Source organism: Narcine bancroftii, chromosome 1, assembly GCF_036971445.1.
Source record: "Narcine bancroftii isolate sNarBan1 chromosome 1, sNarBan1.hap1, whole genome shotgun sequence".
Classification (NCBI taxonomy): domain Eukaryota; kingdom Metazoa; phylum Chordata; class Chondrichthyes; order Torpediniformes; family Narcinidae; genus Narcine; species Narcine bancroftii.
In genome coordinates this window covers 160,957,130-160,975,336 of record NC_091469.1, presented here as the reverse complement: position 1 = coordinate 160,975,336, position 18,207 = coordinate 160,957,130, and the positions used below count along the sequence as shown (strand labels likewise).

Below are 18,207 nucleotides of genomic sequence, written 5' to 3'. Positions count from 1 at the left end.
ATTGAGGTTTCTCAGTTGTGAGGATCTAAGGTAATTTTTTTTTGTAAAATCTCTTCAACCAAGAATTACTAAAAAGACCACCAGTTAATTTATCACATTGCTGTTTCATACACCTTGCTCTGTGAATTATCCTCTAAAACATGAAACTGCAATATCTCTTGGATATGCAAGGTGTTAAATATCTTCCCTCTCCCCAAAAGTCCCATTAATGCTTCCAAATCTGGCCCAACCCCAGCAATTAGTTCTGTATTTAATTACAAACCAATGTTACTGAGTACCTCAAATATGACCTCATGAGTTTTGCATGCCAAACAAATTAGTCCATGACTGGAAGAGATGGAAATCCCCGCAATCTGATCATTTTTCAACAAACATTTGAAACAATATGATTTCTTCATAGTTTCTCAGTAATATTATTTTGAGAATTATTCTCTTCTTTTTTCCTTAGTAAAGAAGACCAGACAATCAAAGGCATCAGGACAATATTATCAAGTTCACATTCCGAACAAAGGCTGAGGCTATGCACAAAAAACTGCCTGTACATGAGAAAAGTACTTAATCTCAGACAAATTTTGTGTTTCCCAGTTTAGTTTTAGAATTTTAACAGCACTGAATGATATTGCACCTACAACAAACTATAATAACCTTTTTGATGTGCAGAACACCTCGGTCACAGCGCAAGAGTGGACCTGAATTTCCACTCCATCCCACTCTGATATTCTCATCCTTGGCCCTCTAGACCAGCCATTCTCAACAGGAGCAGTACACCAACCCAACCCTGCCCCCCCGCCCCCCCCCCCCCCCACCCCACCACACACAAAACCCTTGCGGGCCACAACACATCCAAGGTGAGCATGGACTGAAATCACAATTTTTTTAATGTGTTTTATGTAGTCGGTGGAAGAAAGTACGGATGAAACCAATTAAACTTGGCAGCTTCATAGGGAAGGAGGCCCATAAACTTTGCGTTGACTCTTAAGGGGCCAAAGATTGAGAATGCCTGCTTTAGACCAACCCCACAAAGCTCAATAAAAACTGAAATCCAGTGCCTTGTCTTCTCAGTATATCATAGCTAGCAGGACTCAATGCTGAACTCATCTATTTCAGATAACTAGTCTTATTTGATTACATTAGAACAGCCAGTTCTGGTCCAAAGTCATCTATCTGTGATGGTGTCTCCTCTCCCTCCACATGCTGATCTGGAATGAGAGAGCATTACAGGGCACAAATAGGCCTAAACTTTCCCCTTTCACTCATAACTCATCTCCTCTGGTTTGCATGTTGCCTACCCTCAGAGGAAATAGCCTATCTACATTTACTCTTTACCCCCTTCATAATTTTAAATATCTCTATCAAATCTCCCCTCATTCTTCTATACTCCAGGGAACAAAGTCCTAACCTGTTTAGCATCTAATTTCTTGTATTGTGAGCGCATATTTCTTTGCCAGATAGAGCGATCCTTCGCAACCCACCTCACCCCTAGCGAGGACAAGTTCATCTTGGATATGTTTGCAGGAGTTCTGCATTGAATGGACGAAAAATCTGCCCCAAGTCACCCGGCTCCATCCTCCACCTTGGCAAGATGCAGCCCAGAAAAACAGAGCGGAGAGGCAGCTCCGAGAGTGCCGCAAAGTCGTCTTGAGCCCTGGACAAGTGCAGATTGGTCAGTAGGAACTACCAAAAACAGTACATTTTAAAATCCATATTGATACTCCCCTCCCCCATCAAAATTATTTCCAAGTTTGATCACATGCAAATGCACAACCATATTTGTTAATGTGGAGCAATGTCCTGAATGATGACTGAATGTCAGTGCCATTCCGACACGTCTATTTGTGGAGCAAAATCTATTCTAATGTATGTGAGTTGGTTTCATATTGAAGTGCTTTATTGAATAGTAAATGGAGTGGCTGGAGGACTCGAGTCCCTTCTCTTTGCGTAACCTTAGCATTTTGATTTAAGTATCCGTGTAAACAGAACTGTTGGGTTAATGTAATAATTTAACCATATTACCATCACACAGGCATTGCCCCATTTAATTCTCAGTCCCTTGAGCTTCATTCGTCGGGCTGTAACTGGGAGGACCATGGTTAGTGAGTTACTCAGTGCCGTTCTTAGCCCACGTTAAAGCTGCAGAGGTGAGTCTGTCTGGTTCACGGAGTGAATTCAACCAGAGATGAATGAGGAAGTTAACCCGTCCGGGGGAACAAACACCGAAGCGGAGCTGTCAAAGGGTCTGTCGATTTTTTTAAAAAAGGCTTAGGGACACGATGTGTTGTAACTTTAAGGTGAGAAGGTCCATCAAATTGCAGTGATCAGCTGCTTGGGATGTGACGCAACCATCAGTTCTCATCGCATTCCCAGTTCTCCTGGAGTCTGGCACAGCTCGGGAAATCTACACGCTCCGTGTCTGCAGTACACAATGTCGAACGTCACACAAATGCGGTGCCGGCAGGAGGAGCGGGGCTGGGCAACGGCCGCTGAACCAGGGCCGCCAGGGTGTGTTGTGATCAGAGTTGCCCTCCCTAACCGGCAGTGGTTGACAGACAAAGGGAATTCGTTACCGAGCACATCAAACCGCAATCCTGCTTCCTCTTCAGATAGCTGCAGGCGATGAAGCTCACACAGTCGATGGCTGATGACGTCACTGCGACGACGACCCCTGGCAGCCCGGCCGCTTTCAGCTGCAACAGGACCGATACTCAAAGCAGGATATTACACCTCCTGGAGGAGGGTTCGGTAAGTAGAGACCTCCTGGCCAGCTTCTCCGGTTTCAGATGGCCACCTGCACAGGAGAATAATGTGCAGCTTTACAGTCAGGTATTGTGGCCATCTGAAAGTGGATTTTTTTGTGTCAACTGCAAATTTGCTGATCCAATTTACCACATCATCCAGATCAATGATATAGATGACAAACACTGATCTCTGAGGTACACCACAAGTCACAGGCCTCTAGTCTGAGAAGCAGTCATCCATCACTACTCACTGGCTTCTCCTATCCACCTATTGTCAAATCCAATTCACTACTTCACCATGAATACTGAGCATCTGAACCATCCTGACTAACCTTTCATGTGGGACCTTGTCAAAGGCCTTACTAAAGTCCACGTAGACAATATCCACAGCCTTTCCTTTGTCAACTTTCCTGGTAAACGCAACAAAAAAATTCTAAGCTTGGTTAAACATGACCTACCTCACACAAAGCCATGTTGACTATCCCTAACCAGTCCCTGGCTGTCCAAATAATTATATATCCAATCTCTTAGAACAGCTGCCAATAATTTACTACTACAGGTACATGATCCTTTATCCGGAACCCTCGGGGGACAGTGTGTTCCAAATTTTGAATTTTTCCAGATTTCAGAAAGCCCACCTGAATTGTGCTGCCATATCCACCCCCACCCCCTTCCAGTCGCCCAGCCGTCTTCCCCAACCGTGGTCCCTCGGTCGCCCAGACATCTCCCCCACCCGCCGGTCCCTCGGCCGTCTCCCCCAACCGCGGTCCCTTGACCGTCTCCCCCAACCGCGGTCCCTCGACTGTCTCCCCCAACTCCGGTCCTTCGGCCGCCTCCCACAACCGCCCGGCCGCCTCCTCGGACCGCTGGTCCCTTGGCCACCTCCCCCGACCGCCGGTCCCCACTTGCTGGATTTTGGAGCTTTCCAGATTTTAGATGCCTGGATAAAGGATCATGTACCTGTACTGTCATCAGTCTCACTGGCCTATAATTTCCAGTGTTACTTTCGGAGTAAACAATGGAACAATGTGAGCTATCTACCAATCCTCTGGCACCATACCCATGGCTAAAGACATTTTAAATATTTCTGCTAGAACACCTGCAATTTCTACACCAACCTGCCTCAAGATGTAAGGGAATAACATCAAAGGTGAAATTTTGAGAGTACAGAGTTTGATGTTCCTGTCAGGTATATGCAACATGGAGCAGGTGAGAGATTTGAGGAGTATAAAAAATGCAAGAAAAACCTTAAGAAAGAAATGCACATGAGGTGGCTTTGGCAGACAATATGAAGAGAAATCCTAAGGGTTTCTATAATTATATTAAAACCAAAAGGATGGTAAGGACAAAATTGGTCCCCTTGAAGATCTGAGTGGTCGGCTTTGTATGGAGCCAAAAGAGATAGGAGACATCCTAAATGTTTTTTTTTCCTCAGTATTCACTCAAGAAATGGGCACAAGAGTAGGAAGGAAGTTAAAAAAGCAATGAGGTCATGGAACCTATACAGCTTCAAGAGGAAGAAGGGTTTGCTGTCTTAAAGCAAATAAGGGTGGATAAATCCCCACGGCTTGACAAGATATTCCCTCAGACATTGAGGGAAGCTAGTTTAGAAATTGTAGGGGCTCTGGCAGAAATATTTAAAATGTCCTTAGCCACAGGGGTGGTGCCAGAGGTTTGGAGGGTAACCATATAACCACTTACAGCACTGAACAGGCCAGTCCGGCCCTACTAGTCCATGCCGTAACAAATCCCCACCCTCCTAATCCCACTGACCAGCACCCAGTCCATACCCCTCCAGTCCTCTCCTCTCCATGTAAATATACAGTCTTTCCTTAAATGTAATCAATGATACCGCCTCAACCACGTCTGCCGGAAGCTCATTCCACATCCCTACCACCCTTTGCGTAAAGAAATTTCCCCTCATGTTCCCCTTATAATTTTCCCCCTTCAATCTTAAACCATGCCCTCTAGTTTGAATCTCCCCCACTCCTAATTGAAAAAAGCCTATCCACATTTACTCTCTGTCCCTTTTAAAATCTTAAACACCTCTATCAAGTCCCCCCTCAATCTTCTATGCTCCAGAGAAAAAAGCCCTAGTCTGCACAACCTTTCTCTGTAACCCAAACCTTGAAATCCTGTCAACATTCTCGTGAACCTTCTCTGCACTCTCTCTATTTTGTTTATATCTTTCCTATAATTTGGTGACCAAAACTGTACACAGTACTCCAAATTTGGTCTCACCAATGCCTTGTACAATTTCATCATAACCTCCTACACTTGAATTCAATACTCCGATTTATGAAGGCCAACATTCCAAATGCCTTCTTCACCACACCATCTACCTGAGTATCAGCCTTGAGGGTACTATTTACCACAACTCCTAAATCCCTTTGTTGCTCTGCACATCTCAATAGCCTACCATTTAATGCATATGACCTATTTAGATTTGCCTTTCCAAAATGTAACACCTCACACTTATCGGTATTAAATTCCATCAGCCATTTCTCAGCCCACACCTCCAGCCTTCCTAAATCACCTTTTAATCTACGGTAATCTTCCTCACTGTCCACAACACCACCAATCTTTGTATCATCCGCAAACTTGCTTATCCAATTCTCCACCCCTACTTCCAGATCGTTAATATATATAACAAACAATAGTGGACCCAGGACCGAACCCTGAGGAACTCCACTAGTCACCGGCCTCCAATTGGACAAACAATTTTCTACCACTACTCTCTGACACCTTCCATCTAACCACTGCTGAATCCATTTCACTATCTCCTTATTTATACCTAATGCCTCCACCTTTTTTCCTAACCTCCTGTGGGGAACTTTGTCAAAAGCTTTATTAAAGTCTAAATAGACAACATCCACAGCTTTCCCTTCATCAACCTTTTTTGTAACCTCCTCGAAAAACTCAATCAGGTTTGTCAAGCATGATCTACCCCTGACAAAACCATGATGATTACTCCCTATCAATCCCTGTACCTCCAAAAATTTGTAAATACCATCCCTCAGAACACTTTCCATCAACTTGCCCACCACAGACGTCAGACTCACGGGCCTATAATTCCCAGGTTTACATTTGGACCCTTTCTTAAACAGAGGAACCACATGTGCCACCCTCCAATCCTTTGGCACTACCCCCGTGGCCAGTGACATCCTAAATATTTCTGTTAATGGCCCCACTATCTGTCCACTAGCCTCCCTGAGTGTCCTTGGGAATATATTGTCCAGTCCCGGAGATTTATCCACCTTTATCTTTTTCAACACAGACATCACTACCTCCTCGGTTATCCTTATATGCTTCATGACCTCCCCACTATTTTTCTTTACTTCAACTGGTTCAACATTTTTTTCCCTAGTGAATACCGAGGCAAAGAAATCATTTAAAATTTCCCCCATTTCCTCAGACTTCTCACTCAGCCTACCCTCGCTATCTACAAGGGGTCCAATTTTATCCCTCACTAATCTTTTACTTTTAATGTACCTATAGAAACCCTTTGGATTTATTTTTACTCTGTCTGCCATAGCCACTTCGTGCCTTTTTTTGGCCTTTCTAATTTCTTTCTTAAGATTCCTTCTATACTCCTTGTAGTCCTCCTTCAAATTCTCAGCTCCCTGCTCTTTATACCTCTTGTACACCTCCCCTTTTCTCCTAACCAAATTTCCAATATTCCTCGAAAACCAAGCCTCCCTATGACTTCCAGCCATTCCTTTGATCCTCACTGGGACATATCTACTCTGTACCCTCAAAATTTCTTTTTTGAATATCCTCCATTTTTCATTTACATCCTTACCTGAAAATATCCTGTCCCACTCAAGACTCCCCAAATCCTTTCTTATTCCTTTGAAATTTTCTCTTCTACAATCCAGAATCTCAACTTTAGGCCCCTCCTTGCTCTTCCCTAAAACTACCCTAAAACTAACAGAGTTATGATCACTAGACCCAATTTGTTCTCCAACATTAATGTCCTCTACCTGACCTAGCTCGTTCCCTAACAGGAGATCCAGTATTACACCGTCCCGAGTCGGTTCTTCTACTAATTGATTTAGAAAACAATCTTGAACACATTTAACGAACTCTAGCCCATCCAGCCCTCTAACTGTATGGGTATCCCAATCAATGTGAGAGAAGTTAAAATTTCCCATGATCACTACCTTATGATTCTCACACATATACGTTATCTCCCTACAAATTTGTTCCTCTAATTTCCTTGGCCATTTGGTGGTCTGTCATATACCCCTATTAGCACCCTCATGCGTCCTTCACCCCTCAATTCCATGCTCATGTTGTTCCTTTGTTTAAAAAAAAAAGGCTCCAAAAGTAACCCTGGAAATTATAGGCCAGTGAACCTGATGTCAGTTATAGGTAAATTATTGGAAGCTGTTCTGAGTTCAGATACACAATTATTTGGATAGCTAGAAACTGATCAGGGATAATTAACATGGGTTTGGTCAGGTTACCAGGAAAGTTGATGAAGGGGAAAGGCTGTAGATGTTATCTACATGGCCTTTGACGTCCCACATGGGAGGTTCGTCAGGAAGGTCCAGACGCTAGACATTTATGATGAAGTAGTGAACTGAATTAGATAATGGCTGGATGGGAGAAAACAGAGAGTAGTAGTGGATGATTGCTTCTCAGACTGTAGCTCTGTGACTTGTGGTATGCCTCAGGGATCAGTGCTGGGACCATTGTTGTTTGTCATCTATATCAATGATCTGGATGAGAATGTGGTCAATTGGATCAGCACATTTGCAGATGACACTATGAATGGAGGAAATATGGAGAGAAAAGGTTTTCAAAGCTTGCAGAAGGGATCTGGGCTGATAAATGGAAAAACAGCTTGATAAATGGCAGATGAGATTTAATGCAAACAAGTTAGGAATTGTATTTTGGAAGGACAAACCAAGAAAGGACATACACAGTGAGTGGTAGGCACTGAGGAGTGCAGTAGAACAGAAGGACCTGGGAATATGGTTACATAATTCCCTGAAAGTGGCATCATAGGTGGACAAGGTTGTAAAGAGAGCTTTTGTCATATTGGTCTTCCTAATTCAAAATATTGAGTAGAGGAGCTGGAATGTTCTGGTAAAGTTGTATAAGACATTTGTGAGGCCAAATATGGAGTATTATGTGCAGTTTTAGTCACTGAACTACAGGAAAGATATCAGTAAGATAGAAAGCATGCAGAGAAGCTTTACTAGGATGTTGCCTGGACTTCAGAAACTGAGTTGCAAGGAAATGTTAAACAGGTTAGGTCTTTATTCCACAGAGCGTAGAGAATGAGGGGAGGTTTGATGGAGGTATTTAAAATTATGAGGGGAATAGACAGAGTAAATGTAGATGGGCTTTTTCCACTGAGGGTGGATGAGATACAAATCAGAGGACATGGGTTAAGAGTGAAAGGGGAAATGTTTAGGGGGAACACTAGGGGGAAATTATTCACACAGAGAGTGGTGGGAGTGATGTGGTGAATGCGGACTCAATCTTAATATTTAAGAAGGTTCATGGATGGGTGAGGTACAGAGGGCTATATACTGGATGCAGTACATAGTCAGTGAGACGAGACAAAAATAATAGTTCAGCATAGACTCGAAGGGCCAAAGGGGCCTGTTTCTGTGGTGTAGTGTTCTATGATAACAAGCCTTTCCTCATTTTAAATCTCTATAGCTTCCATGACCTCACTGCTTGTTTTCCTTTACTTCCCACGACTGTGTCAATTTCTTGAGAGTATACTAATGAAAAAAAAATTTCAGATCTTCCCAATCTCTTTAGACACCATACAAAGCCGACCACAGTGATCTTCAAGGAGACCAATTTTGACCCTTACCATCCTTTTGCTCTTAATATACCTGTAGAAACCCCTAGGATTTTCCTTCACATTGTCGGCCAAATCAACCTCGTGAATTTTTAACCTCCCTGATTTCTTTCTTGAGGTTTTTCTTGAATTTTTTATACTCCTCAAATTCCTCACTTGCTCCGTGTTGCCTCTACATGCTCTAGTCCTCTTCTTTTCCAGAACCTGATCCCCTATATCCCTTTGGTCTGATAACCTCGCCTTTAATCCTGATAGGAACATCAAACTCTGTACTCCCAAAATTTCACCTTTGAAGGTCTTCCACTTAACTTGCACATCTTCGCCCCCCAAAAAACATCCCAATCCACGCATTCCAGATCTGCTGGGTTTTTCCAGCATTCCAGCTTTTCAACTTCACAGATTCTATTTTTTTCTCTTTACCGTCTCTAATTTACTCTTTTTTTTCACTTCCTCCAAACAGATAAACTGAAATTAACACTCACTTTTATGAACATCATAGTTTTACTGAATTGAAACATGTTCTTTGTCCTAATTTGTCTACATCAAGTGTTTACTGAGCTACACAAAACACTGAAAGAACCCAGTGGGTCAGATAAAATCCATGCATGGTAACAAACCTCAAGCAATTTTTACACTGCTCCATTTTCCAAGCATCTGCGGTCTTTCTTGTTTACCAAGCTCAACCGATGGAAAGGCAGGTCTGATTAGATGCAGTCAGATAACTACCATCATGGCTGATCTACTCTCCTTTCAACCTTCTCCATATAACACTTGATTCCATTCTTAATCAAGAAACTATCTGCCTCAAGTCTTAAATATACCCAATGACAGCCTCCACAGTCATTCACAGCAATAAATTCAAGTTTAGTGTAATCTAACATGTCATCTAACATGCAAACTACATCAACTGGCTACATCCTTCTGCACCCTCCCTGTTTTCTCTTCCTGACTAAACCCATTTGCCAGCATTCAGACTGTATCCTTTCGTGGCTTGTCTCTTTAACTGCCTCAAAGATTAGACTTAGATTTCAAAGTTATTGTTAGAGTACATACAACTCTAAGATTCCTTTTTCCTGCGGACATGGCAGAATGACCACTAATTGGTAGTGCAAAAATAAAATTAAACATGTAAACAAAGAACTGTAAATAGATAATGAATGGGTAAAAAAACTGACTGCAATTCAAAGACAACAAAAAGAAAATCAATAAAGCACACATGTCAGAGTCCTAAAATGAGTCTTTGTTTGAGTTTGTCATTGAGGAGTCTGATGGTGGAGGGGTTGCAGCTGTTCCTGAACCTGGGGGTGCAAGTCTTGTCACATCTAAACCTCTTTCCTGATGACAGCAGCGAGAACAGAGAGTGTGCTGGGTGGATGATGAGCATCTTTGATGATTGCTGCTGCTCTCCAATAGCAGTGTTCCCTGTAGATCAGTGGTTCCCAACCTTTTACTTTCCACTCTCATCCCACTTTATGCCATCAGTGTTCTGTGATTAATAAGGGATTGCTCAAGGTGGGATGTGGGTAGAAAGAAAAAGGTTGAAAACCACTGTTTGAATCATTCCAAATTGATTCGTTATGTGCACAGTTTCATAACTCCAAAGGAAATGGGCCAATGAGAATTTTTCTCAAGCAAAATATTTCAGTAATAATTGGATCTAGAGCAGTGATTCTCAACCTTCGCTTCCTACTCACAGACCACCTTAAGCAATCCCTTACTAATTGCAGAACACTTATGGCATTGGGAATACTTAAAGTGGTATGTGAGTGGAAAGTAAAAGGTTGGGAACCACTGCTGTAGATGTACTCAATAGTGGAGAGGGATTTGCCTGTGATGTCCTGGGCTGTGTCCACTACCTTTTTGAGGGCTTTATGATCAGGGGCATTGGTGTTTCCATACCATGATACAGCCGGTTAGCACACTTTCCACCACACCTCTGTAGAAATTTGCCAGGGTTTCCAATATCATATCAAATCTCCATAAACTCCTGAGGAAGTAGAGGCGCTGGCATGCTTTCTTCACAATGCCATTGGTGTGTTGGGTCCAGGAAAGACCCTCTGAGATAGTGATTCCCAAGGACCTAAATTTACTTATCTTCTCCACCTCTGATTTCCCAGTGATCACTGGATTGCATTCCTCTGGCTCTCCTGTTCTGAAGACAACAATCAGCTCTTTAGTTTTGGTGACACTGTTGTTGGTGCATCATTCAGCAAAGTTTCCAATTTCCATCCTGTACGCTGACTCATCCCCTTCCTTTATACAACCCGTCAGCAAATTTGTAGATGGTGTTATTGTCATACCAACCCACACATTCGGAGGTGTAGAGTAGTAAAGCAAGGGGCTAAAAACACAGCCCTGCAGTGCTCTGGTACTGATAGAGATTGTGGAGAAGTTCTTACCGATCTTCACTGACTGTGAAGATGGATTCTATACATTTTTGTATAGGATTCCATAACCACTACTTCCAACAGTGTGTTCTAGACATCAACCATTCTCTGTGCAAAAAGATACATTTAATCTTTTACCTCTCACCTTAAAACTGTGCCTCTCCCCTATCATGGAAAGAGAAGTTTTACTATCTATGCTTTTCATTATCTTGTACTCTTTTAGTAGGTCAACCTCAGCATCCTTTTCTCCAATGTAAAGAGGCCCAGTCTGTTCATTTTCATCCATTACTAAAGTCAGGGCAACGTCCTCTGCACTCTCCCCAGGGCAGTCATTTACTTTCTATAGTGAAGTGGCCAGAAGTGCAAATGGACTCTAACCAGTGTTTTATTAAGTATATAAATTTAAATTTATAAATTTAGACATACAGCACAGTATCAGGCCATTTCGGCCCACGAGCCCATGCCACTCAATTACCCTACAACCCTGGTGCGTTTCGGACAGTAGGACGAAACTAGAGCCCCCAGGGAGAACCCAAACAGATACATGGAGAATGTGCAAACTTAGAATATTATCGGACCATTCACCCTTGATATTGACAATAGAGTTAGAGGACATCCCTCCAAGAATATATAGATGGAGATTAAACTCCATGCTACTTAAAAGGCAGGATTTTAGAGAATTCATTGAAATTAAAATGTAATTTGAAATAAATACAGAATCAGTGAAAGATAAGTTTATACTATGGGATGCAATGAAAGCGTTCATTAGAGGGCAAATAATAAGTTATGTAACCAAGATGAAGAAGGACTACAATCGGGAAATAGAACAGTTGGAAAGGGAAATAGTAAATATAGAAAAAGAATTAGCAATGAAGGAAGATACAACAAAAAGAAGAGAATTGGCAGATAAAAAAATAAAATATGAAACACTACAAACATATAAGGTGGAGAAGAATATAATGAAGACAAAACAGAAATATTATGAACTAGGGGAAAAAACGCACAAAATTCTAGCATGGCTGCTTAAGACAGAACAAGCTAAGAAAATGGTATTGGCATCAAGGAAAAAAGACAAACAAATTACATATAATCCAAAAGAAATTAAGGAAAACTTTAGAGAATTCTATGAACAATTATACCAAACTGAAAACGAAGGGAAAGAAGGCAAAATAGATGAATTTTTAACTAAAATTGAACTACCAAAATTACAAATAGAGGAACAAAATAAATTAACAGAACCATTTGAAATAGTAGAAATACAAGAGATGATAAAAAAACTACCAAATAATAAAACACCAGGAGAGGATGGATTCCCAATAGAATTCTATAAAACATTTAAAGATTTATTAATTCCTCCCCTCCTGGAAGTAATCAACCAGATTGACAAAACACAAGGCTTACCAGATTCATGTAAAACAGCAATAATTACAGTAATACCAAAGCAAGGGAAAGATCCACTCGCATCTGTTACTTAACACAGATTATAAGATAATAGCTAAACTATTAGCAAACAGATTAGCAGATTATGTACCTAAAATGGTAAATCTAGACCAAACTGGATTTATTAAAAAAAGACGGACATCAGACAATATTTGTAAATTTATTAACTTAATTCATGCAGTTGAAGGGAATAAAGTGCCAACAGTAGCAGTTGCTTTAGACGCAGAGAAGGCCTTTGACAGAGTAGAGTGGAATTATTTATTCAAAGTATTGTAAAAGTTCAGTTTACCAGAGAAGTATATTAATTGGACTAAAGTATTATATAAGGGGCCATTGGCGAAAGTGACAGTAAATGGATATATATCAAAGCTATTTAATTTAAGCAGATCAACAAGGCAGGGATGCCCAATATCACCCTTATTGCTCGCGTTAGCTATAGAACCACTAGCAGAATTGATAAGAACAGAAAATAAAATAAAAGGGATAAAAATAAAAGACAAGGAATATAAAATCAGTCTATTTGCGGACGATGTTATAGTATACTTAACAGAACCAGAACTATCAATAAAAGAATTATATAAGAAATTGAAGGAATATGGAGAAGTGTCGGGTTACAAGATTAACGTAAATAAAAGTGAAGCAATGCCAATGAATAATGCAGATTTCTCAAAATTTAAGAAGGAATCATCATTCAGATGGCAAATGCAAGCAATAAGATACCTAGGTATACAAATGAATAAAAATCTCGGCCATCTATATAAACTCAATTATTATCCACTAATGAAAAAATTACAGGGCGATTTAGAGCATTGGAAAGATTTACCACTAACACTAATAGGAAGGATAAACTGTATTAAAATGAACATTTTCCCAAGGATACTATACCTATTTCAGGCATTGCCAATACACTTGACAGAGAAATTCTTCAAGGAGTTAAAGAAAATTATAAGGACATTTTTATGGAAAGGGGGGAAACCGAGGATAGCACTAGATAAATTAACAGAATGGTATAAACAAGGAGGCTTACAATTGCCAAACTTTAAAAATTAGAGCCGCACAATTAAGATACCTATCAGATTTTTATCAAACAAGGGAAAAGCCAGATTGGACTAGATTAGAACTAGATAAAATAGGGGAAAAGATACCTGAACACATATTATATAAATGGGATGAAAAATTGGTACAACGTAGGAGTTCTCCAGTATTACATCATCTGCTCAATAGTTGGAAGAAGATTAATGTAGAAAGGAATAAAACAAATTACCAATTACCAAAACTAATAATGACGCAAAATCAGTTACTCCCTTTTACAATAGATAACCTTTCCTTTAGAGAATGGGAGAAAAAAGGGATCAAAAGAATAGAAAATTGTTTTTCAGGAAATAGATTATTATCCTTTGAACAAATGAAAGATAAATACAATATAACTCAAGATACAGTGTTGGCATATTACCAATTGAGATCCTACTTGAAGGACAAATTAGGAAGTAGTCTGAGGTTACCAGAGGGAAGTAACTTTGAATATGTGATTACAGATACAATGACAATCAAAAGATTTATAACAAATATGTATATTAAACTGCAAGAAAAGGAGAATGAGGAAACAAATGGTAAAACTAAACAAAAATGGGAACAAGATTTAAATATTAAGATAAAGAAGGAAACATGGGAGAAGTTATGCTCTGGAACGATGAGAAATACAATAAATACGAGGTTACATATGATACAATATAACTGGATACACAGGTTATACATTACACCTCAAAAGTTAAATAAATGGGACCCAACAGTATCTGACAGATGTTTTCGTTGTAAAAAAGAAATGGGAACAACAATTCATGCAGTCTGGACATGTGAGAAAGTAGAAAAATATATTAAATAAAATTACAGAAAACAATATACCAAAAAACCCAGAGATCTTCCTCCTAAGTAACATAAAAAATAAAGAATTTGGAATTGATTTGGATGGTGCACAAAAAAGATTTGTTAAGATAGCTCTAGCCGTAGCAAAAAAAATGTATTATGTCAACCTGGAAATTGGAAGATAATTTGAGAATACAACAATGGTATGTAGAAATGAATAAATGTATTCCATTAGAAAAAAATAACATATAATTTAAGAAATAATATTGAAATATTTGAACAAATATGGGAGCCATACATGAAACACAATAGAGAAAACCTACCGGGGACATCTACCACCTAAATTAACGAAAGGAGAAGGAAATGAAAAGAATGGACTCAGTGGAATTTCTTGTTTATTTTTATTGAATGACAACATTGTTTGACTGGTTTAATGTGTCTTAGATTTTGTACTTTAAATGAATAGGGGGGGAGGGAGGGAGGGTGGGATGGGAGGAGTGGGGGGGGATAGAAAATGACACTGTAAATATTTGAAAAGGAAAATGTATGTATCTTGGTCAGTGTGGTTTATGGTGTGAAAAATAAAAAAATTTTAAAAAAAGAGAATGTGCAAACTCATTACAGCCAGCCCAGTCTCAATCGCTAGTGCTGTAACAGCGTTGCGCTAACCTCTACGGCAACTGTGCTGGATTCTAGATTCTTGATTAGGAAGGAAATCAAAGGTTGTGTGGAGAAGGCACGAGAATGAGGTTGAAAAGGATAGTAAAGTTGCCACATCAATCCCAACTTGCGTCATCTACACCATATCCTGTGAAGGCAACAATTATCCAAAATGGTCAGGATTGAGCCTATTTTGGATTAATGGTTTTTTCGGAGAATTGGTCATTTTTTTTAAAAACCGGTCCAGTAGCAACAGAAAATCTCTTGTAACAGTGTTTCAACAATAAGGTAAGGCTTTTTAAGCATTAAAATAATGTTTAATTCTTACCCCAAAAAATTGCTGGCTACTGCCAATCACCGACACTTCCCCACCAAGGCCCTGCTCGTACCAGGAACCCGAGGATCCTGCTCCTGCTTGAGGTTCCCGTTGCCACCACCGGGAGCCCAAGATCTGTTGCTGCCACCACCAGGAGCCCGACATCCCCAGTCAGTTTGGCTCCAAAAAAAGTTTCAGATAAACGAGCATTTTCGATTTGTTTCGGATATCCTCATTTATAAATGTAGGACTTTGGAGAAATCGATTTTGGATAATCAGAGCGGTAACTTTGAGACACAGAACGTGTCGTTTGGCAACAACACCCAATACTTCTGTAGTCAAAAAACAAAATCTACTGTGACGTTGTGGTGAAGTTTCAAAATGTTTTTTAGAGTTATAGATTTACAAAGTAAACATTGAGAGGCTCCATCCTCCAACAGTTTGAAGAACACAAGTCCAATGCTCAGAAGGAGGAGCCCCAAGTTTAAGACTCAGAGAAGTCATCCCATCAGAGGGTGAAAATCTGCTGCTGGTGCGGCTTCCGTTACGCCAGCTGGTAATGGTGTGAGGCAAAGGTAATGACAGCTTATTGTCAAGTGTATATGTCCAACATTCAAGTGTAATAATACGCAAAATTCAGCGACTTTTGCTTGCCATAAAGACATGCAGAGACCACACTGACATTGCCCAGCATCCCCAATAATTGGAGAAAGGGAAATAAAAGAGTCCCTTCAGAGTGTCTGTATCTTGTAATTGTACTTGTGGATACAAAGTACAGATGCACTGAAGTTCTTACTTGCTGTAGCCACACACGTATGTAATATACACCAACTACAATAGTACACATTATATTTATCACAAAATGCCAACGGAGAAAAATATATCCTAAATAGTAAGGGATAGATATTCAAAATTACAGCCTGGTAGCTGTTGGATAAAACTGCTGTGAAATTGGAGGTATTGAATCATCTGCCTGCAAGTAACAACGAGAAGAGGTTGTAACCAAGGTGATGGGAGTCCTCGACTTGATTTTCAGAAGGCCTTTGACAAGATGCCACACGTAAGGTTGCGAGGTGAGAGCCCATGGTATTAATTTAATTTTTGAATTTGGAGACCCAGCGTAGGGCCCACATCATCCAAGTACACTCATGTGACCAATTAACCTACTGACCCTGCACGTCTTTGGATCACGGGGGACACATGGAGAAAACCTGCATGGTCAATGGGAGAACATATAAACTCCTTGCAATCAGCAAGGGATAAGAACCTGGATCACCACTAACCATTACACTAACTGTGCCGCATTCTTCTTCTTTGGCTTGGCTTCGCGGACGAAGATTTATGGAGGGAGTAAAAGTCCACGTCAGCTGCAGGCTCGTTGGTGGCTGACAAGTCCGATGCGGGACAGGCAGACACGGTTGCAGCGGCTGCAGGGGAAAATTGGTTGGTTGGGGTTGGGTGTTGGGTTTTTCCTCCTTTGCCTTTTGTCAGTGAGGTGGGCTCTGTGGTCTTCTTCAAAGGAGGTTGCTGCCCGCCAAACTGTGAGGCGCCAAGATGCACGGTTTGAGGCGATATCAGCCCACTGGCGGTGGTCAATGGGGCAGGCACCAAGAGATTTCTTTAGGCAGTCCTTGTACCTTTTCTTTGGTGCACCTCTGTCACGGTGGCCAGTGGAGAGCTCGCCATATAACACGATCTTGGGAAGGCGATGGTCCTCCATTCTGGAGACGTGACCCATCCAGCGCAGCATTACGGAATAGAAAATTGCCTAACTGGTAGGAGGCAGAAGCGAAAAAAGGAGCCTTTTCTGGTTGGCTGCCATTGATTAGTGGTGTTCCACAGGGCTCAGCACTGGGAGTGCTTCTTTTCATGTTAAATATTAATGAATTGGATGATGGGATTGATGGCTTTGTGAACAATTTTGTGGGTGGTGCAAAGATCAGAGAGCAGGAAGTGTTAAGGGAGCTCTAAGTCTGCAGAAAATCTTAAGACACATTAAGAAATTGGACAAGGAAATACCAGATTGAATACAATGTATGATATGCACTTTGGTGGAAGGAATAAAGGTATCGGCTATTTTCTAAACAGGCAAAGAGTTCATAAATCAGGGATGCACAGGGACTTGGGAGTCCTCGTGAAAGATTGCATAAAGGTTAACTTGCAACTAGTGTCGGTGGCAAGGAAGGCAAATGCATTGTTGCCGTTTATTTCATGAGAGAGAAAATATAAAAGCAGGAATGTAATGTTGAGTAGGATTCAGCGTTTTGGGTTCCTTTTCTAAGGAAGGATGTTTCCACATTGGCCATGGTTCAGAAGAGTGAGTCTTGAAATGAAATGGTCATCATCAGGAGGTTTGATGACTCTGGGGCTGTACTCTGGAGTTTAGATGAGGGCATCACAATGAAACCTATTGGAGAGGATGTTTCCAATGGTGAAGGAGTCTGGAACCAGAGGGCACAGCCTCAGAACACTAAAATGTCCCTTCAGAACAAAGAGGAGAAATTTGTTTCCCCAGAAGGTGGTAACAATGGTGAACCTGCAAATTTACCTTCAAGGGTATCCTCATGCAGGATACCCTGAGAGTAAACTTGCAGGTTGAACACAGAACTAGAATATTACAGCACAGTACAGGCCCTCAATGTTGTGCCGACCTAAAAAACACAAATGCTATCTCTCTTGTAACCCTCAATTTTTCTTTTATCCATGAGCCTCTCTAAAGATTCTATTAAATGCCCCTAATGTTTCAGCCTCCAGCACAACTTCTGGCAATGCATTCCAGGCACCCAGAACTCTCTGTGTGGAAAACTTACTCCTGATGTCTCCCCTAAACTTTCCTCCCTTCACTTTGTACGAATGTCCTTTGGTGTTTGCTACTCATGCCCTGAGAAAAAGGTGATGGCTGTCTACCTTATCTATGCCTGTCAGAATCTTGTAGACTTCTCTCAACCTTCTTTGCTCCAAAGAGAAAAGTCTCAGCTCTGC

The 18,207-nt window shown here is 40.9% G+C and overlaps 1 protein-coding gene across 10 annotated transcripts in view; it reads right to left on the bottom strand.

The window, feature by feature from the left end:
- Nucleotides 1-18,207, bottom strand: part of lifra (LIF receptor subunit alpha a) — a 280,918-nt gene that overhangs the window by 186,978 nt on the left and 75,733 nt on the right. The window contains exon 2 of one of the 10 annotated variants that reach the window (XM_069883781.1): nucleotides 2,014-2,785. The exons of the other annotated variants lie outside the window; for them this stretch is intronic. Coding sequence (XP_069739882.1) covers nucleotides 2,014-2,035 — 22 coding nt within the window. The 5' untranslated portion in view covers nucleotides 2,036-2,785. The remainder of the gene's footprint in view (nucleotides 1-2,013; nucleotides 2,786-18,207) is intronic. 10 annotated transcript variants of the gene reach the window in all.